Source organism: Parasteatoda tepidariorum, chromosome 9, assembly GCF_982258835.1.
Source record: "Parasteatoda tepidariorum strain Cologne lab strain chromosome 9, Ptep-v5.0, whole genome shotgun sequence".
NCBI lineage: Eukaryota > Metazoa > Arthropoda > Arachnida > Araneae > Theridiidae > Parasteatoda > Parasteatoda tepidariorum.
Genome location: NC_141763.1, coordinates 38940577 through 38964503, shown reverse-complemented (window position 1 = coordinate 38964503; position 23927 = coordinate 38940577). Strand labels below are relative to the sequence as shown.

The window sequence follows — 23927 nt, the reverse complement described above, 5'->3', positions numbered from 1 at the left end:
AATCTGTGCAGACGATATTTCAAGTTACGAAATCAGACACAAAAACATACTTTCTCTGAATAAACGTACCTTTTTCCGGATGAATTTAGATTTCTGACCCCTAAGATATACAGAATAGCCGCAATCTGGTGAAATATGCTCCCAATAGTTTAGTCATGAAAAATGTCTTCACACAATTAAAAAATTTGTTTATTCAAAAATAATTCCATGTAATCTATATCTTTCAGTATATATTTTAAGTTTTTATTATTTATTTAATAATAGAGGAAAAAAATTTGAATTAGTATGTAAACAATTTTTTAGATGATTTTAAAGAATGATATTTTAAAAAGCACAATGGAAAATTTGAGCAAAATCCGGTCAAATTATTTTTGTGAAACCAAATTTTGAAAAAGTCGTATTCATTTTATTTCTCAGGACCTGTTCGATCAATTTCGCTCAAATTTTGTATTTTGCCATGTTTCATTTTGTAGTTTGTTTTCTTTAAGACGAAGTAAAAAATTGTATACGATACAATTCAAAAAATGTTTCTAACTATTATTAAACAAAATAATAAAAACTAGTAAATACTCACTAAAAGTTATTTTTTTGCATGGAATTAGCTTTGGATAAACGACTTTTAGAATTGTGTACAAAAAATTTTCAATTTGTTTAAAAAATTCTTGAGATATTGGGAAATATGCAAAGGGTAAAATTAGCACTAAAGGGTTCAAACTTTGGATTGCTCTTCTGTCCAAGCAGAAGGGACCATATTTTCCTAATTGCGGCTTCCCTTATATTTTGGAGTTCACAAATCCGAAACCATCGAAAAAATAGTATGTTTATTCAAAGAAAGCATATTTTAGTGTATGATTTCATATTTTAAAATATCGTCTGCTTTAATCGTATTTGAGGTCACCCCCTAGTACCATTAAGATTGAGTCCTAGAACGTGAAGATGCGATCATTAGATCAAAAGTTAATCAAAGTGTTGCGTTTATTTATTTATTTTTTTTTTTTGCACACTGTACACTTATGCAGGTCATGTGGATTTCTTTTACAGTTAATCTATCATTTTTATTCGTATATCAATTTTAAATACCATTCTCTGAAGGTCAATGACTACACTTCAATGAAGGCTATATAATACTAATTTATTTAGCGTATTCACATAAATTTATAGCATGAACATTTCCATTTACAACAGAGCTGAATTCGTAGCATAATTTTTTACAGATTTCTAATTTAATTTTTGATTTTGATATCATCAATTCCACATGACATTAACCAATTTAAAATCATTTTTGATTAATTAGAAAATGTTGGAGATACTTTAATGCATAATTAAATTAATTTAATAATTCTTCAGAATTTCAAACGTAAACCTTAAAGGAAAAAATTGAAGTACAAAAACAAAAATTACCTCTGTGTGAGATGATTTGAATTTTGAGAACTCCAAGATGTCCATTTTCTTACGGTACTGAGGGGGAGTACCACTGGAAACAGAATCATTATCTTCTTTATTTGATAATAAATTTGAGATCCTAAAATAATAAGTGAATGATTTCGTCTTTTATATGTGGTTAAAAAGTTTTAGACATAACTAATAGCCATTATTCTACTATACCTGCTATTTGTATTTGAGTGTTGAGACTGGAAAACATTGTTTTCATGTTTAGTAGATGCTTCTTCCTCTGTAAAATAAATAAATAAAAATAAATAAATAAACAAATAATAATAATAATAGTTTCTAGGTTTCTCTTTCCGTTTAAAACTTAAAAATCTCTTCAACCAACTCATTTTTACTTCTCTTTTTATTTTTTTAAGATTTAATTAATGATATAGAGGCTACAGCCCGTTGTGGGTAGGAATGCACGCAAGTTAAGACTCCAGAATTTCGACATCAACGACAATGCGGTTAGCACTCAGCACAATACCACATTTACTACCTATCGATCTGAAGCTGGGTGAGCTTTAAGTCACCATCGAGTATTGAACCCAGGTAATTTATAATTATAATTGATGACCTTTGGCCTCTAAGCTATTGGAGCATACAATTTTATCTAAATAATTTAAATTAGAATCGAATTTAAAATCTATAATTTGAATAAGTTTTTTGATTGACATCACACATTATTGGCCATCGAAATGGGCTACAGGTGGCGCAGAGCAGAACTATCTACATATGGCAACATTTCGCATGCTTTTACCATTAGCGTGTGGATAATCATAGGGAAAGAAAGTACGTTAGATTCTGTCTCGATTTTCAAACAGATTAAAAAAATTTAAGTTAGGAAACTATATTGAACTCAAAACTGGATTAAACATAGTTCTTAACGAAAGCGTCGTGGAAATTTTAAAACATCTTTTTGACATTCAAATGCGAAAAATACTATGGAAGGGGAAAATATCATAGTATATTCCCACACAACTGAGCAGAGGTGGAGAGTGCCATGACATGGATTTGGTCTTCTCTCCAGATCGCGAATATAATAGACAAATGAAAATTAATAAGTATACATAAAGTCAGTCAGCGCAAAAGAAGTGTATAACAAAATATATTTGTATAAAAAAAAATCATTATGAGATGCAGTTAAACTTTTGTAAATTTCAAATTATTAAATAAATCATTATTTTTCTTCATACTGTAAACATAGAAAAGTTAATAAACTTTTCAACAAACAATGAGGATATATTTCATGATGTTCCATGCGACAAGGTGATGTCAAAGATTAGCATTTTATAAGTTATTTAAAACCAAGTATTTGGTTAATGAGTACCTTTTTGAAATTTCTTAAACCGAGTATAAAGTTAAAAAGAAAGGCTAAGTTTTAAGCTTAGGCAATTAGGTATTTGCAAGTCGAGAAGTCAAGCGATTATGTTTAATTGTATACCTGTAGGCAACGTCACGCGTCAAACTTAATTGGCATCTGCATCAACGAATGCCATGATTTACACACAATGACGTTGCTTACAGGTATCCAATTATCAGAAGCATTTCAATTGGTTTACAAGCAGCTTGCAATGTCTTTTATAATTTCAAATTAAGAATTGAGCATTATAGATTCATATATGATAGGAAAAAATACTTACGATTTTGGAAATATTCTGGATCTAAACAAGTGTAAAAATGAGAATCAAATGCAGGAGACACATCATCTATGAATGCAATTGGAGAAATATCTTCTTTCCCATTTTCAGTTTTGTTTTGCGTCAGCGGTGGCAACGGAGGTGGAGTTTTGGGTCGCTGTACCCGTGGAACGCAAGAAACTTTCCTAAATCGAGGACGCTGGACAAAATCTTTGCAACTAATCTGTTGTTGCAAAATTGGCTCGGATTGTTTCCTGGCCTTCAAAGTATTTTGATCAAGATCTTTGGAAGACTCGTCGTCTACAACGGAATCACTGTATGGTCTTTGCTTTTCGCGGCCCATAGTCAAATGTACATAAAACATAGCACTTTCTTTTTTTGGCGATGGTGATCTCTTCACTGGTATGCTACTCGCGCTCTTCTGTCGCAGAATACACTTGATGAATGTCTTCTTTTTGGGAGAAGTATTAACTGAGCCATGCTCTTGAACTTTCACGCCTATTTCCGTTGAGGTTTGTCCGTTCTTTTTTATTTTTATTTTATTAGATTTTGAAGAAAGTTCTAAGCGAATGTCATTTTTGGTCCACGATAAATGTCTTTTGATTTGGCTTATAGGGTTCCCACCTTTCTTTTGTTTGGCTTCGTGGGTCTCATCCTTGTCCAACTTGGAGCTAGCGACTGATTCTAAGCTTGTGAGAGAACACTGCATGATGTCCGCGGCATCTTTGTCGTCTGGAGACAGAGATATGCTGCAGTTCTCATCTGGATCTTCTTTATCACGCAAATAATTTCCAAGGCTTTCGTAAACGGGTTCATAAAAGTGGTTCGAATCTCCTAGATCATATGTACTTTCATTCTGAACCTGCAAAGAGTGACACTGCTAATCACTAAAATTCTTTTTCCATTTTGTTCTATTTAAATACATTAATCAATTATAAAAAAAATATCGGTAAACCTAAAAATAGAACATAGGAGTTTTTCTCCTAATTACACTGGGGGAAAATTCTTTTCTTGTTGCGTTAGATTTCTAAAAGATCTCAGATACTTTCGTATCACTAATTTTAAATCTGCAATCAGATTCTCTTTTTAAGATACAATTTTTTAATAACATTTTTAGTCTACTTTTTGTCGAACTGTAGAAGTTCAAAAACATTATATATAGCAGGGGGTCGCACAAATGCTGCGACAAACTTCTAGAACTTAGGATACATTATCAGGATTTAAATTGCATACGAACTTATGTCCGGAAGTGTCACCATACGCCGCTAAGGGCGTTTCCCTACTATGATTTATTTCTTCGTATGCTTCTGAGCAGTTCATAATAGGAAAGCGCTTCTAGACGCACACGACGACCTTTCCGGGCATGAGTACCGATGCAATTTTAATCCTGATGATGTTTCCCTAGAAGCAGAACTCTCCTAGGAGTTCTGCCCGCGCATGCGCGCCCTATCACGAGAGCTTTTGTACTTAGTAGAGCAGAAGATGTTTATATGTTAAAGAGAACGGCAGTCTTTCTCGAGAGGGAGTTTTACCCTATATCTACCGTTACCTTTTCTTATTTCATATTTGTGTCTAAATAAACAATTAAAAAGACACATGTTTCGTCACCTTATAATTTATGAATAACTTTTATCATCTCTATATCTCTAATATCTTAGACAAGTTCTTTTGTAACAGCAAAACGACCCCCTGTTATGTATAACGTTTTTAAAATTTGTACATTTCGACAAATAATTTCATTCAAAGAAAATCTGAAATTTTTGAAGCAAAACTAATTTTAGATTTGAAATCCCCTACCTGAATTAGGTGATTAAGATTAACAATTAATCAAAAACGGTTATCAGGATTTAAACAAATTATTACTAGCTATGAATCACTAAACACAATAAGAGAAGTAACTAATGAATAAAGATTATTAGCAAGATACCTATAATTACGAGATTAATTCGTCCTGATAAAATTAAAGTCCATTAAAAACAACGCATACTTTTATTAAAAATCTAACGGTATCGCAATGGTACATTCTAATCAGTAGGATAAAAAATAGGAATGGTGAAAACAGAGATATTATTAATCCGACATCCATAAATGTATTTTATGTGTTGACCAGGATTTTTGAGCGAGTTTCTACATCATCAAAAATAAAACATTTTTTTTTTAATGGCGGACATCTGGGGATTGTCCCATTGGCCACAGGAATGCCAGAACTGCTACTCTTTTCTCGTTACCCAGTGGAGTGGGCACCTGTGGCGAAGTCACGGCGGTGGAGCAACGTCGTCCACGTCACACAACCACAACCCGTTTATAGGGAGGGTCACATTCACACAAAGGAGAAAGGACATAGAACACACAGCGAGAGAGAGAGAAAGAAACATCCATGCCCTGAGCAGGATTCGAACCCGCGGCCAATGGCTCCGCAGTCAGGCACGCTAAGCACTCGGCAAAAATAAAACTATTATTATCGACCTTACTGCTGAATCACATCTGTCAAATATTTGAAAATCTTCTATCATTTTATCTATTATTAAGTGTATATTTATCTGTTTAGTAAGACGTAATCTCTGTGGGGAAAATATCATTTCTGTTTTTACCATTTCTGCCTTTTGTACCCTTATCATTACCTTATTTTTACCATTTGTACCCTTGTGACACCAAACCCATTTAGATTTTTAATATAATTTTACCAGTGATTTTAAATGTTTTTAATAAAATGAAAATTATTAAAAGAGTTCAAAAAAACAAAGTGATTTGTTACGTACTTTTATTATAAGCAACGCATATGCTAAAAATTTGAGTTCATTGTTTAATATTGAAAATAACTATTAATTAGTATTATATTAGTCTATAATTTATAAGTTTACAATTATATTAACTTACTACTGTGTTAGTTTACTATTATATTAGTTATCAAACGCACATTTTGAACAATGTACATTTTTAAGTCGAATTTTCAACTATATCCTTTTTTAACTGTGCATTTTGAGGTATTGTTTTGCACCATTTATGTTACACATCTTTACAATTTGATTAAATTAAAAGGGTTATTAAATTATTATTTAATTATTGTTTCATGATAAATTTAAAAAAAAAACATTGTTTTATGCAATTAAAGAGTTTAATTACCTCATCATTTATCAGTGTATCACTGGAATCGGTGAAGGAAATTGTGTCTGTGCTATAATGTCGTTTATCACCATTGATATTCTGAAAATTTTGCTGGCTCTCTTTTTGACTAGAAGATCGTTTATTTCTCCTTCTTCTTACAGTGCTGAAACAATAGATGATAGCGAAATTAATAAATGACACTAATATTCAACTTTCTTAATTCCCTAAACAAAATGAATAGAGACATCAATGAAATAAAATAACTCCAACTAGACTGAACGAAAAATAATTCTGTTTTTGTTGCACCTAAAACGTAAAGCACTTTTGAAAGACATGGGGAGCATTTTCGATGGTGATAGAAATTTATTACCTCCTACATTTTTCATTTTAGATTTGACAAAAATAGAATTATTTTTCTCTTTTTTTTGTTTTGTTCCACTGGAAAATGTAGTTTGTAATTTAGAAAAAAAAATTATTTAATGTTTTGTATATGTTAGGCTATTTATGTCAGAAGAAATCAAAATTTAGATAAGGAGATAATACTTTGCATGGGACGTTTAAAAAAACGATTGTAACTTGTATTGTCATTATGAACCTAGCTCCAGTTAAATTTGATGTACAGAATACCCTTTGTCGATAATACCGAAAAATTTATACTTCTAACAATACAAAAATGACTAAAATTTCGTTTGTTATCAGGTAAAGACCATCCACAGAGATTTGAGAATCTTAGGTAGTCAGAAAGTGGTCATCTTAAGGATTCCATCGACGCAAACACGAAAACGTAATATATATATATATATATATATATATATATATATATATATATATATATATATATATATATATATATATATATATACATATATATATTATATATATATATATATATATATATATATATATATATATATATATATATATATATATATACATATATATATACATATATATATACATATATATATATATATATATATATATATATATATATATATATATATATATATATATATATATATATATATATATATATATATATATATATATATATATATATATATATATATATATATATATTATTTTACAACTATATTTATTGAACAATTTAATTAAAGTTAAAGAAAATTCTAACTTTATTTAATTAAGAATAAGTATCGAGAAAACAAGGCAAAAATAAAAATTTCGTATCTAGGGAAGTTCATACACATTTTAAGACTTACTGACTCATTTTTTTAAAATTATTTAATATATTAACCCAATGTCAAAGTCATAATTTTTTGCTTTTAGTAAAACATTAAATGTCATGAATTAAACTAGAAAATTACTGAAGAAAATTCCTGCCGAAAATCTTTTTTTGACTACAGTTTATTATTATAATTCTTTTGGAAAACTTGTGAAACTTCAAAACGCAATGTAAAATAACAAAAACTACCAAAATTATTTCAAGTAACTCTGCCCCTTTAAAAATTTATTTTTATTTATTGAAATACACTGGTTATCATAAATTAAGGAAAAATCACAAAAATAGCGATAACTCTTTCAAAAGTAAGCCAAACCGTGCAAAATTTGCATATGTTGTCCACTAAGAGTAGCTGAGTAAAATTGCAATATGCAAATTAGTGGCGCTGCACTCGGCTTACGTCATCTGCCTGGAGCATAAAAGTCCAAGTTTGAGAGAAAGCACACAAATTTTACTGTGATTGCGACATTGAAAATCTGAGATAGCCAATTCGTAATAATGACCTCTAGGCATCATTTGCCTGAAGAACTACGATGGAGAGCCATCGGGAGACTAGAGGCAGGGCAGAGTCAATCAGAAGTGGCCAGATGGCTAAATGTGAGTCCATCTGTGGTTCATAGACTTTGGAGGCAATTTCAAACCACAGATTCGGCATCTAGGAGGTTCAGTCAAGGACGGCCAACTGTTACGACCAGTGCCGATGACCGATATTTGACATTAAGTGCACGCAGGAATAGAACCGCTACTCCGACACATCTTAGATCCTCTCTTGCTGCAGCCACCGGAAGGTTGGTGTCAACGTCAACTGTGCGCAGAAGGCTCCACGAAGGTGGTCTGTATGCGAGACGACCAGCCATTTGCGTGCCGCTCACATCACGCCATAGGAGAGACCGTTTGCAGTGGGCCCGACAACATGTCCACTGGACGTCAGATCAATGGAGGCCTGTTCTCTTTACGGATGAGTCCAGGTTTAGTCTAGAAAGTGACAGTAGACGTTATTTGATATGGAGAGAACCTGGGACCCGTTATCATCCATCAAACATCCGTGAAAGAGATGCATACGGAAGAGGCAGTGTCTGTGTTTGGGGAGGCATATCCTTAGGAGAGCGCACATACCTCCATGTCTTTCCAAGGGGAACCGTGAATGCTCAGGTTTATCGAGACAACATCCTTGATGCTTATGTGCGCCCATATGCCGGGGCAATTGGTGATTGCTTCCTGTTACAGGACGATAATGCAAGACCACACAGAGCTCGCATTGTTGATGATTATCTTCAACAGGAAACAATTACTCGCATGGAGTGGCCAGCTCGATCCCCGGACTTGAATCCTATCGAGCACGTTTGGGATGCTCTAGGGAGGCGTGTATCTGCCATCAATCCGCCCCCTCAGACCCTTGCCACGCTTGCAACTGCTTTACAAGAGCAATGGCTCTCACTTCCTATTGAACTGATAGACCGCATAATTGAAAGCATCACACATCGCTGTTTGTGCTGTATTGCTTCTAGAGGCAATCATATTCCATATTAAAGGTACTTTTTCTATTGCAAACCGATACTTCCAATTTGTTTATTTTATACATGTGCTAATTTCTATACTACTATTAATGTCTGATAATTTCTTTTTATGTTGTTTAATACCTTACTATGTGTTGTATATTGTGGGTAAGTTTCATAAAATTCCATGTGTAATTTCTTGAGTTATGGCGATTTTTGTGAATTTTCCTTAATTTATGATAACCAGTGTAGTTGCTGAAAGAAAATTGACTGATAATTAAACAACCAGAAAAAAATTTCTGGAAATAATGAGCATGTACTGTTATGTTGAACTTTTAAAAAAATGCACCTAAGGCTTACATTAAAGAAATAAAAAAATAAGCATCAGTGTTCTCCCTAAGCGTTTTTAGAAGGGCGGTCCGCCCTGCCTGCTCTTTGACACCTAAATGCGCCCACTTTGTCCTTTTTGTAAAAAAAAAAGCCACCCATCCCTAAAAGCACTGCCTTTTTATTCATATTCCATTTTTTTTTCTTCAAAAATTAATTCACTGTTTAAATAATAACTACATGCTAGTAAAATCATATGTGTTTATAGGTTTAATTACTATTACAAACATTTACTTTGCTAGAATTATTCTCAATTTGTTACATTTTTATAAGTATCTCTTTTTTCAGGAGGGGATATTAATAAATTTTTTAATGGTTTTAATTTTTGTTTAATAAATATCTTTTTTTCTGAAAAATGCAGCGTTAAATATTTATTTTTTCATAATTTTTAGTTTAAATTACATAAAAAATCCTCAACTTGTTTATCAATTAATAATTTTTTTTAGATTACTTTTTTTTGAAACAAAAAATATTCCCAGAGATTATTTATCGGGTATGCTTTTAATTATTTTTATAAACTGCAAATTTTTCCCTTAATCTGATAATGAGTGAGAATCATTTTTTTGAAATATACGCATAAAATAGTATAAGAGGGTTTTTTAAAAATTGTGAAGATCAAATTCAGTTATTACATAATATTACGCATTGTTAAATGAGTGTACTTTCAAAACTTATAGTGCCCTTTTTTGAGTGGCAGCACCCTCTCCTTCTTAATTCCTAGGTAAGACTCTGATTAATCGATTGAAAGCCAAATTTTCTGTAAAATCATAACCAAAATATTTTGTATTAAAGTTATCAGAAATCAATAGGTTTCACCTGATTTCGTTGTTAGAAAGGCTACTCTTTATGAAATCATCATCACTGCCATCAGACCACTCATCTTTTGGGGCAGAACTTTCTGCAACAAAGAAAAATACCATGCTATGAAAGAGCAAACAATAATCACGAAAATAAATCTTAAACAATTCTCTTTTTTTTTAAAAATATATCATGAACTAATTACAATGCATTGAAAATGTAATGCAATATTGTATCCAAGAGATCCCCATCCCCTGCTCTGTTCGTTCACCAATCTCCACGATTACTTCGTAATCATTTTTGCTTCAATGCGATAAACAGATTTTATCATCAAAATTAGAAATTATTAAATTTAAAAATCCCAAAATTCTGTTTTGTATTATCACACATTTGGTTTCACAAATTTAATTTTCGGTTCTACATAAATAAAATTTGAGCCTTATCAATCGCTCGGTTAATACTGCAACTAATTTATTTTCTGCATTCCTAATTAATTTCAGATTGCTATAAAAACTCTGAACATAATACTCCAGAAATTTCTTTTAGCAATAGTGAGAAATTTAATTTCTTATATAGTTTACATGCGTTGGCTGTACACAGTTTTACTTAAAATTTGTTATGAAAATAAATATGACATATTAAAAAATAATTTTTTTTTAATATTTAAACTAAACTTAAGAATTTTAAAACGGTAAATAAATATCTTTATCATAAAATACATCATGCGATTATGTACTTTATACAAAATATTATGTAATAAAGGCACTTTTAGACCTAGGATTCTAATTTTGAATAATAATCGAATTCAAATACGTACTAATAAAAGAAAAGAACGCTAAGAGATAATGATAAATAAATATTGTTAATTAAGTGATAAATAAATAATTAACATGCAAATACTGTAATTACTTTTATTTATTTCATGCTGATGATAGAAAAAAATATCTAGATCTTCTTAGTTTATTGATGATATCACATGATTTTAAATTTCTAATGAGGATGCTTAAAATGGTAAGATGATAAAAATCTTTTCACTTCACTTACAGATACAGTAAAACTTTTAAAGTATATTCTGAAGATGAACACTAAATTCATTTATTTTTCCTTGTGCTATATTTTTGAAAGATATACTTAAAGTTTTCTTTAGTTTTTTATTTTATAATCATCGTTAAACAGCCGACCCAATTTTGAGTTTACGTCTACCGATGTTCAACTCCGAAGCATTATAATTTTGAGCCCAATCCAGAGGACAAGAGAACTCTTGGATCAAGTATTGGGAGAAATTTGCTTTTCTGGAGGACTTTTTTTGATGGAACTAGCGCGAATTAACCTTACATGCAAGGAAAAACGCAAAAACCTCCCACGGTTACCCTGACGGCAAGGGAGGGGACTTAAACCGATGATCCACAAGCCACTGGAGACATTTTTCGCTAACACTGTAGTCAAGGCAAGTTGGGTACGGAATTCATATCGACCAGACATCGCTGGGATTCGAACTCCGGTAAACCTTATTTGGAGGCGAGCACTCAATCCACTGAGCCACCAAGGCAATATTTGTGAATTAAATGAATATGATGTCATTATAACAACAAAATAAAAATAAAAATAGCATTAATATATAACAAATGCTCTTTTTGTTAAAATGGGCATAGCAAAAATTGAGGCAATAGCTACAAATAAATATCGATGGAAACACGAAAACACGAAGCTATTTTGATACGATGAACAAGCATCATCATCTGTGCCAAAACACAGAATGACACCAATGATGATACTTGTTTATGAGTCATCACTTCCACATTATGACATAAAATGTTCGCCACAGATGACGCTTAATCATCATAGCATCGCAACAGCCGTATGTTTTGTAAAAATTTTTTTTTATATATATATATATATATATATATATATATATATATATATATATATATATATATATATATATATATATATATATATATATATATATATATATATATATATATATATATATATATATATATATATATATATATATATCGAATAGCCATTACATGCAGGACCACCTTTAGCCCTCAAGACTGCTAGCACCTGCGGTGGCATTGATTCCACAAGGTGCTGATAGATAATCTGAAGTATCTGGTACCAAGCGCTCACCAACTGGTCCTGCAATTCCCTCACATTGCGAGGGGGTAGCGTGGCAGCACGAATTTGGTTTTCCAAGTAGGACCACAAATACTCTATTGGATTAAGGTCAGGTGAATTTGGGGGCCAAGACATGACTTGAAAGTCACTGGAATGTTCCTCGAACTAATCCATGACGATTCGACCCTTATGAGATGGCGTATTATCCTGTTGGTAAACACCATCCCCCGCAGGAAAAAAATGTTGCCATGAATGGGTGAACCTGGTCTGCAGCTATGTTCAACTAGTTTACAGACGTCAGGGATTGTTCTATGAGGATTATGGGTCCTAATGTGCCCCATGAAAACATTGTTCCTGAGTGAGAAACCATGAAAACCTGTGCGAGCCCATTGTTATAGATGGAGAATGGTCATAATGTAATGGCTCTTCGGTGTATATATAAACATCACAAAAACCAAAAATCATTTTTAAGTGTTAAGAGTACTCACTAATTTTTGATTGAGCTTTTGGTGGAATGTTTTGGTACGGAAGCCGACCAGATGTTGTATAATAATCACTGCTGTTAGAATCCTGAGAATCAATGTAAATGGGTTCCTCAGAAATGTCACTCGCCTTTTCAATTTCTAAGTCTAAAGTTGAATAGTAATTTTGAACATCGTAGTAATTTCTGTAGTCAGAGCTTGTGAGTGAAACAGTTGAAGTAGTACTGCTTTTTGAGAGATCGCTTGATGCAGTTCGGGAGCGACACCAAAGAAAAGAAGGATTCGGTTGAAGAGTATATTCATTCTCTGTATTCGATTTTGGAGAACTATCTGCTGAGTTTTGTTTAAGAGACGTTGGACTTGAATTAGAAGTTGTGGGTAAGCTATTTGGTTTACAGTTTTGTTCTTTAGTTTCTTGCCCTTTATCTGCAATTCTTTGTTTTTCTAAAGGAAACTTTTTAGATGCGCCAACTAAGCTACTTGAATTCAAGATTTGCTTCGTATTTTTAAGTGTTTCTTCGTCTTTAACATAAGACTTAAAGCTAGACTTTTGATTCTTCGATATTGGTTTATTAGTTAACTGATATTTAGTTAAGAAACTCCGAGTTGATAAGAGGGGTTCACCAACGACTTTACTAATGTCAGTTTTTGAAGTACTTGGAGACTTGTCCTTTTGCACATTTTTAGCACCTATATTTGTTTTTGTAAATTCATTTTTTCTGGCCTTTAGAATTTTGACGTCATCGGTTTGAGCCTGGACTTTTTCATTAACTAGCTTTAACCGTCTTTGTGATTCTGGTGAAAGAAGAGCTAAACTGCCTTCAAAACTGAGTATCGCTCTTTGAACAATGTTCAATGATTTATCTCCATCTAAAGAATTTCTTCCAACTGCTGATGCCGCGTTTGAGGTATCTTGGCTATTTGGCGCATTTATGTTGATAGCTTGACTCTTTTCATTAATAATGTCTTTTAAGATAGATTTATCACAAATACTACTTGTAGTACTAGATTTGGCTAAAGGACGGCTGAACTCAGTTTTGGATGGAACACTTGAAGTTGTAACAGATTTCGTTAATGGGGTGCTCGTTTCTTTAGTGGGTTCAAGAAATTTGCTTCTCAAACTAGCCACTTTAGATTGACTAATGGTGTTTCCGGAACCCGTAGTATTTTCAGCGTTACCTTTTTTCATCCAATTTCCAGCTTCATTCTTTACCCATACTGTCTTAGAGCTCGATTGAGAATTTTTTACCACCTCTTTTATTTTTTCTATTTGATCATCAACCGGTAAAATAGTGTTTTGTTTGTTGGACGGGTTTGAAATCTTAGATACTTTATCCCTATTTAAAATATTAGTATGAACAGTTTCCTTTTCATTAGAAGTAACTGAATTTCTCACTAACTTGCTTTTGATTGATTTAGCACCGTCACGTTGATCTGATCGATTAAAAGTTAGGATAGGTTTATCGTCATGCTTTTGTTTAACTCGGTATAAATTTGGCTTGTAGCTTGTATTGCTAGTCGTGGAGGGATAAGAATTGGAGTTTAAAGAGTTCGTTTCTAATTCGCCTAATTTAGAATTCACAGCTAAATCGCTTGAAAAGGTACTAGCACAGGAACTTTTAGACAATAATGTCGATTTGGCGTTTAAGGTTTCATTGGATGGAATGTCGATATCAGAAAGCTCAGAAGAGACAGAAGATATAGAACATTTCTTTACAGAATTCGTATCAAGTTCAGAATTCTTAGAAGAATTGCTCGAAAGAGACACAGAGGAGTTCGTCAAGGAAGTTCTGGAGTGTGAAGTTTTTGATAAACTACTAGCATGAAGGGATGAAAGTTTGTTCGTAGTAGAATTTAAACGAGATGTTTTAGTAACAGACGAATGTAAATGCGATACATTAGCAGTATTTGTAAATGAATTTTTTGGTGAACTACATCTAGGCTTAGATTTATCTTTGCAGTTTAAGAGTTTGACAGTGGTACTTTCAGTCTTTCGTTTTTCATAGGAAGCCTTGGGAGATACCACACGTGGCGTGCTAGCAGATTTTGTGACAGATGAATCATTAACTTTTTTTAATTCAGTCCTTCCACAAACCTTAGCCTTACAAGCACCTAAGTGAACTTCAGGAACAAGAGAGTTCAAGATTTTGGAATTAGTTTGCTTTTTTACATCCGTTTCATCATCTTTAACAGATGACGTAGTTTTTTCAAACTTACTTTTCGTAGTAGCTGACCCATTTTCAAATTTATTTTTAATATGAGACCACTTAGGCGAAGAGGTTAGGCTCCCAACTGGATTAGTATTGTCATTGGCCGAATCCAAAATTTTTGTTTTTGAATCAAGCTGCATGCTTCGCCTTTGAGCAACACCGTTTGTTTTAGGTATAGACCTAATATTCACCGCATTCTTTTGGCGAGATGAAATACTTGATGCGCGGGGTCTACTTCCTTGTGCATTTGGCTCTTTCGGCTGGCAGGTAATCGATTCTACCTTTTTTGGTCGATTTGCAATGGATTTTATAGCGGAAGAAGAGAAAGCCATCTTGGATTTAACAAATATTTGGCAATGCTGCAAATTTTGGAGCAATTTAAATGGCTTCCTAGCATAAGTTGTTGGAGCAGTACTGGTGGTAGCATCTGCTTCGGTCGATACGGTTTTCATCATTGGTCACCAAGTAATAAAACATAAAATAAAAAACTGATAAGGATACTTCCAATGAAAGAGGTATTAACATTATGATTCGTTATGATACCTGAAAAAAAAGAAAGGAGTTTTAATTATATGTCCAAAGAGGGTTCATAAAATATATTAACACATAATAGGAAATTAATATGAAACTAATGAGTTTAAAATTAAATTAATACTGTGCGAATGCTGATTGATGGGTATAAAAAGGAAGCAACTTATTACTTAAATGAAAAATAGGTAACTAAATTTGCAGAGTAAAAAGCACAATATTTTTTTTAATATTAATACTAATTTGCGCTACGTGAATTAATCTTACGTTACGTTAAGAATAACGTGATCTTTTTCTCATAAGAAGTTAATTTCTAAAGGCAGTAACGAAAATTCAAAATGCCCAAGTTAAACAAAAATACTAATTTGGCATGGTTCATATTGCTTAAGTGACAATTTACGATGGGTATATGGACCCCACGAAAATTAGAAATCTCTTAAAGTCCTTCTTAGTATTTCAGACACATAATAAAAGATTTTATGAGTCATCATCAATTTCAATTCAGCTATTTATAAAGAAGTTAAACTTGGTTAAAATAAAACTATCAACTTAAAAATATTTAAAAGAAGGAAAAAAATATATATTAATATTTTTTTTCTGAATGACTATTATAACTCTATATATTAATTTCTCTCTCACACATTCCGCAAAAAAAATTGAATACCTAAGAAGCATTTGAGTGGCATTAACAATTACATAAATGACAATAAATTATGTATGAACAATGCATTTTTTATGGTTAGCATTTAATTTCGCGTTAAAAAAAATATAAAGACCCAAAATTTTTCATTATTCCTAATTTATTATAGAAAAAAATATATTAAATCACGTTCTTAAAATTATTCAGGGGAAAAAATTCAATATTGAGTAAACTTACTCTGTTATGAATCTAAATTATAAGAAAAACATATAAGAAATAAGAAAATATCATATAAGAAAACGCATATTGTACACTATAACATTATGAAAATTCGGAACAAAATATATTTCTTCGTTGCTTATTACTTTATTATCGAGGCAGATATCCGTTGGAATGACAAGTTTCAAATTCATTGACCTTAACCTTGAGATACGATTTTTCCAACCGAAGTAACATCGTTAATTAAAGGAAAGGAAAAAACGTTCGTTGGAAACGGACAGAAAGAAAAAGCATCATTTTAACATACACTCATTTAATGATATGAGTTGGCTCTGGTTAATTTCATTACGTTTTTACGTCGAAAACATCTTCATATCATATGTTATAAATTACAGACACTGTCTGAAGTACAAAATTTTAATATTAACGGAAATATTATAATTATTACAGATGTAAAGTGATTCCGAATACAGCGATATGTGCAAGTAGTATAAAAATGTATTAATTAACTAATTAAATGCTAAAAATTTTAAATGATAAAAATTTTAATTGAACAAATGATTTAATTAAATGATAAAATAACTTTCAATTAAAATATTAAATGACAGTTTAATATTTTGGTAAGTTTGATATCTTAATATTGTGAAGTTTTGATGAATTAAGAGCTCCTCACTCATTGTAAAATTGTGCCAATTATAAAGTTTGGATAATATTCTTTAAAATTGGCGATTATTCAATGATTTTTAACTATTCATTTCCCATTAACTTTTGCAAAATCAATTTTTAAAATAACACGCTGATTGTCAAAAGAAATATAAATATATTACATTAGTTTAAGACATATTAATAAAAGATATTACATTAGTTTAAGACATAAAAACTAAATTATTATATAGAAACACAAAATAAAAAAAACTAATCAATTATTAGTTTTTTCGGTTGAGAAACACATTATGCCTATCACTTCATCCGCAAAATTAGTTACACTTATTTTATGGATGAAATAAAAGAGCTTAACACTGTTTTTATTGCTTGAAACATTGATTCTTCTTATTTCCTGCATGCGATTAGAACGTAATACAATTATATAATTTCTAAACATTGTAATTTTAGCAAGTTAATGCCGAAGCTGCATATTTTGGAATATTTTGTTTATTAATATAAAATGGAAAATGACTAGAAAAATTACATGAACAAGTTCCTGTCTGAAAAATATGAAAAAGTCGAACATTTTGTCACTTTTTCAAATGCAACGCAAAATGTTAAAACAATATCAAAATCTAAAACTATTTAAGACTGCAAAGAGAAAAAAATTATTCGTAGAATGGGTTTTTTTTCCTAAAATAATCGCTGCATAAAAAACTTAAATTAATTAATAGTAAAACACACAATACTTTTCTTCTAAGCAGTGCGAAAAACTACAACCTCCGAATCACACTACAATATCAAAATCCTTAGTAAAAGTGAAACTACTTTATAAAATAAAAATTACTTAAATAACAGAGATAACTAATAATAATAACTTGATCCGTGTTTTCACTGATAAATGAATTTATGTTAATTTTATATCGAAAGAACAATTTTTGCCAACCTATATTGCATTTTAAATGAGCGCACAAGTTGGTTAAATAAAAATTTAGTAAATAAATTTAAATTTTCTGTTTTATTTTATTTAATGTTACTTTTTATTTTATTTTATAACCGTCATTGAAAAGGCGACCTAATTTTATGGGTTTACGACTACTAATGTTCAACTCCTTAGCCTTGTAATTTTGAACCCAATCCAGAAGACAAGGGATCGAGCATTGGGAGAAATTTGCCTTCGTGGAGGACTTTTTGATGGAGCTAACCCGCATTTGCGTTACATGGAGAGGAAGACCAAGGGAACCTCCCACGGTTAGCCTGACGGCAAGGCAACTCTAACCCATGATCCGTCTACCACTGAGGATATTTCAAGTCAGCACCGTGGTCGGTGCAAGCTGGATGCGGAATTCGTATCGACTGGGATTCAAACCCGGTTCACCTTATTGGAAGGCGAACACTCTATCCCCTGAGCCATTGCGGCTCATTTAAAGTTACTTGTCATGAGCTTGGTTAAAACCTACTGATATTAAAAAAAAAAACCTCGCTGACGAGATGCAGAGTAAAAAATTCCGGCATAAAAACCGGTACTCCCGGTGTTACTTTTTACCATAAGATCTATTTTTACCGGAACATGTTACGTAACAAAAACAAATCAGATATGCCGCAATTTTTTCAGTAATAATTACCGTAAAATCACTGAATCACTCTAAATTTAAAAAAATTACTGCAAAATTTATAGTATAATATTTTACGGTAAAATGGACTTTACGGATGATGCACCCAAAGTGCAGGTACTTTATACCGTAATTTGATCTTTTTTTTTTTTTTACAGTGTGCAAACATATTTGATTTAGACTAAAATCTACTTCATGTATCAAAAAAATCTGAGTCATGAATATAAAAATAAACCAATTTTATTATTCATCACTCCTCCAGAAATTAAACAGGATTCATGCTCGTCACTTCCAAGTTTAGGTATTCAGCATCGCACTTCAATATTGTCAACAATGCCATAGTAATGCATTCACCCAGCAAACTTAATGAATGGGCCTTTTATCGACATCAGAAATCTTATCAAACCAGTGTGTAATGAGTTCGCGTGAGAAAGAAAATAGCAGACTTCTTCAGAGGTAATATAAATAAGAGCTTATAACTAAGTAATGTTGAAAAGAAAAATAAACAGATGATATCAGATAATAAAATGAGCTGAGAAGATAAATATAACCAGATGGTTGGTTAGTTGTTTAGATGTATTTAAAAAGTACCAAAAATATGTGATAATAAGCAACACTAATTTTATTGAAAGATCTAATTTAAAACAAAATAAAATAAGATCAGTTTGCAACTTATTACAGAAAATGTGAATGTGTCTATACTTTGTAACTTGAAAGAAAAACAACTATAAGAGTAAGCTATACCACGGGAGAAATTTTTGACGGCAAATTTTCCTTCACCTTCTTCGGAATTTGAAATTTTAATATATAAAGAAAAGTAAGTTCGTGCAAACCTAGAGTAAACTATGAAGTTTTAAATGCTGAAAAAAAATTTTCAAAACATCAAAACACAAATCTTAAGTTATAATGCCACAATTTTTTTGCATTCTGATATTTTGAAGAAAAAAAATTTCTGTACATAAAACTAATTGATTTACTCTAGATTTACAAGAACTCATTTTCTCTATATTTTAAAATACTTATGTAGCTGAAGCAGAATTTGGCATGAAAAGTTTTTCCCCACTGTATAGCGTCCTCCAAAGTGCCTAGTTTTTAAATATACATTTTTCAAATCAATCCTTAAATGGAACCTTTTATAAAACTGAAATAAATAAAGAAAGAAAGAAACATAAAAAATTAGCCGTAAAACAATTCAATGATAAATATGTTCCAATCAATTTTTCAAACACCAAGTCGCAGTAAGCGACTTATCAAATCAATATTTTAGTGGTGTTTTCTTGAAAAAAGTGGAAAAAAAACTTGCACAAATAAATAAAAGAGAAAACAATTGTGCTTTTATTTTGTACATTTAGGGGGAATTTTATTGATGTGAGGAACAGAAAAAGCTTTTACTAAATTATCAACTTTGCTTCAAGTATCCACTGCTTGTGAAGAGGGAAGGGGAGGATATTATCAACATGACCATCATTTTAGGCATTTCTGTCCCCTCAGGGCAAGATTTACGTACTAAGAACTGTCATAAAAATAATAGCAAAATAATAGGAGGATAGGGAACATAACACTGGGGAACAATTTTTTTGGTTACATTTACACAAATACCTGTTCTTGCCTACGTCACGTGAGAGATTTCAAATCTGAAATTAGTTTTTCTCCTAAAGGTATAGATTAAAAAAAAAAAAATTTTTTAGTCTATTTTTTGTCGAAATGAGCAAGTTTAAAAACGTTATAAATTACAGAGGGTCACATAAATGATGTGACAAACTTCTAGAGATGTTAGGGCACATCAGGTTAAAAATTGCATAGGAACCATTGCCCAAAAATGCCGTCACACGGAGCTAAGGGCTCTTCTCTGTTATGGCCTATTCAGAATCACGTTAAGAAACAGATCATGATAAGAAAATGCCCCTAGCGGCGTATGACGATATTTCTGAAGATGAGTTCATATGCAGTTTTAACACTGATGATGTGCCCTATTTCCATTAGAAGTGTGTCGCCACATTTATGCGACAACCTTTTATATATATTTTATATTTGAAACACATATTATATTTTAAACTTGAGCATTTAAAAAAAAAATTATAGAATAAAATTGTCATTAAAAAAAGTGTTGCTTGGAGAGAGAAACCGATTGTAGATTTGAAATCAGCGACTCGAAAATATCCCAGACTCAGCAGAAGACAAAAACAAAAAAAATAAATAAATAAAAATAAAATAAGTAAATAAAATTTTTTTTAAATTTTTCCCAGTGTAATCTATACGGAAAAAACAAATTAACAAAAAGAAAAATAAGGTTTTAAAACAATTAAGTTCATAAGCATTATTTAGCACAAAAACTATATTATTAATATACAAATGAGTTTTAAATACTCATGAATGACGATGTATTTTTTCACTAGTTTTCTAACTAGTCACTCTAAAAAAACAAGTGATCCAAGAATAGTTTCAAATGAAACATTTTATGCATAGATATGATTTTTTAAATAAATTGATTCATATGAATCCACAATGTAAATGAACGCTACATGGATAAATCCCATTAATTATTTCTTTATTAAATTTGAAAACAGTTCAATTTGTGATACAAAACATTAGTTATGATATATTTTGAAATTAAATTTCAAAATATATTTCTTAAAAATAATTTAAAATTTATTAATTAAAATTAATTAATTTACGTTTAAATAGTTATAGAAATAGTTAAATAATGAATGATAAGTTTACTTTTAAAGAAGCGTTTACTTGGAAATTTATTAAAACTCTTAGATGAAAGAAAATAAATCTTTAGGGTTGTTGAATAAAAAAATTAATCAATTGTTACCTGAAATCAATAATATTTACTGAATTCTTTTTTTTTAAACATTTTAAGGCTTAAATTGATTGACTAATCTTTGAAGCGAAAAGCCTTGATAAAAAATCTGGTTATTAAGCAAATCCGAGGTGAACTTGTAGCGTATGTTAACTTTAATGTATTACAAAATGCCTTGAAAAATGTAAATAAATAGCTTTAGTGAGTATGTAAAAAAAGTGTTGAAAATATTCTAATAAAATTATTAAAAGAATATAATTTGGATACCGATTGATATTTTTAAAAAATTAACAGGTATCAGAGGATTGACATGATATCGAATTAAAACATTTTATTTAGTTAAAAAAATGCTTTTTATTATTTAAGTACAGAATTTAAATAGGTATTTCACTTAAACATTTATTGATATCCATATTCAGATGATTAAATTGAATCATTTCTTATAACTTTTAAAATGCATACCATTTTTTAACAGATCTCAGTTTAAAAAAACTAATTATTGCATTAAACTAATTATACTAAATTTTTCCGACTGGTTATTAAAAATTGCGAGGAAATGAAAAAAAATTCGAATATATCAACTAAAAGTAAGGATAAAAATAAATTAATTAAACATTCAACGAAAGGAGATTTCTAAAGCTGATGCATGTTTTTGTCAAGATTACCTCAACCTTAAGGTACTACATGTTATTGAATTGAGAAACACAGATATAAAGTTCATGAATACTACTTAAAATCCTTACAAAGAAGTATATTGGCCTTCCTTTCAGCAGTTGACCACGTAACAACGACTTCACGAATCCATCCCGAAGAAAAAAGATTGTTTTGGAAGATAATGATCTTGGCCAGGTCAAAAGGAAACAGCTAATATGCATATATCTAAACACGAGAGCAAAGAATAGAAAACTCTTTCTTTTTTTTCTTCTTCTTCTTTTTTTTTTTAAGAGCAATTTATAACATCGTACATTCTTTTCTTTCTTTTACGTTTTGGAAAAAATATCAAAGTTTAAAGGGGGGGAAAATAAACTAAAGTTCGCGGAAAAATTTACCATGAATAGAAATAATATTTGGCGATTTAAGAGCGCTTTTCGAAACCCTTTCGCCAAGGAATATAAAAAAGCTAAGTTGCTTTAACTCAAAGTAAAGCTATAATTTTAAATTATAAGTACTATCTTGCCGTAAAGACTTGTTATGACTCTAATTAGGCCTTTAGTTTAAATATTATTAAACTTTAAAAAAAATATAATAAAAAAATTTAAAATAACGCAATATGGTTGCATTTTTTTGCCTTGATGAAAATAATGAAATCAATGAATAATTCAATTTTTTTCTCTTCATATTTTTTATTTTATGATTTGAAACAATGCAGTTTTGGAGCAGCATTACAAAAATTTAATAACAATTGCTTTTAATTTTTACAACCAAAAGCATGATTCTTTCTTCACCAAGTGGACATTTTGAGCTATTAAATCTTAACTAGAGTAAGCTAAAGACAAACAAAATTTAACCTAATTACAGCCGTGAATTACTCTCATAAACTCTAAACAGTTTTTTTAAAAAAAAGTAGCATATTATTCCCTGAAAAGTGTTACCTCATATAAGAATAACCTCAAAAAACATCCTTAATGAAAAAAAAAAATTTTTTTTCTCGTATTTTACCATATTTCGAGATCTTTTTAAGTGAATCGAAACATTTTTGCACACAATGATAATATTCGTTTATCCAAACATAATTCCATGGAAAATGGAACTTTCAGTAAATATTTATTACTTTTTTAATAATAGTCTAAAAACTTGAATTGAAAGCTACACAATTTTTTTGCATCATTTTAAAGAGTGCAATTTAAAACGGCAAAACGAAATTTTTTTAGTGAAATCGGTTGAATAGGTCCCAAAAATTGAACTTAAAAAAAGTTGCGTGTTTAAAAAATTCGATTTCTCAGGAATTATTCGACTAAATTTGTTTAAAATTTGTGAATTGAAAACCATTTAAAAAAATTAAATAAATTAACAGCTATCACCTTAAAATCGTACAAATAAACCAGAATCTCTATTTAAATAGAATATTTGTATATTTATATTATCACCATAAATTCAATCTGTAAGATAATTGAAGAAAAAAAATTCGAAAGGAAAGTAATTTACATATATCTACAAGACGTTTTACCATTGAAAAGTATTTTTTTTCTACATTAAAAACTGGTAATAGAAAAATAGGATGACAAAAATCAAGTGTTTTTAAAGGAAAGAAAAGTGCTTATGCTATTATAGATTTTCTTTAATTCAACAACTAAATTAGATATATTGACAACCAATGAAATTTAATTAGTTGTCAGAATGTTAATTCAAATTTCCGGATTAAAGTGCATTTTTCAGCAATAAATTGTAAGATGTTTTGCTATTAATAGCAATATATTAGGTAAAAAAAAAATATACAAACATATAGTAATTGAAACTTAAATGAATTGAGCGTAACACTGATTCTAAAATAACAGGAAGATTTTCAAGACTGTTACTCGAAAACTATTGAATAAGAAGCTTGACTATAATCATTTTAAATTTG

The 23927-nt window shown here is 30.5% G+C and overlaps 1 protein-coding gene across 5 annotated transcripts in view; it reads right to left on the bottom strand.

The window, feature by feature from the left end:
• The window catches only part of LOC107443073 (uncharacterized), an 80734-nt gene that overhangs the window by 18844 nt on the left and 37963 nt on the right, over positions 1-23927 (bottom strand). For all 5 annotated transcript variants that reach the window (XM_087151625.1, XM_043046395.3, XM_043046396.3 and 2 more), the window contains exons 2-7: positions 12710-15456; positions 10116-10197; positions 6192-6336; positions 3072-3930; positions 1606-1672; positions 1402-1522 (exon numbers count right to left, since the gene is read on the bottom strand). In XM_087151625.1, the coding sequence (XP_087007751.1) occupies positions 1402-1522; positions 1606-1672; positions 3072-3930; positions 6192-6336; positions 10116-10197; positions 12710-15368 (3933 nt within the window). In that variant the 5' untranslated portion in view covers positions 15369-15456. The remainder of the gene's footprint in view (positions 1-1401; positions 1523-1605; positions 1673-3071; positions 3931-6191; positions 6337-10115; positions 10198-12709; positions 15457-23927) is intronic.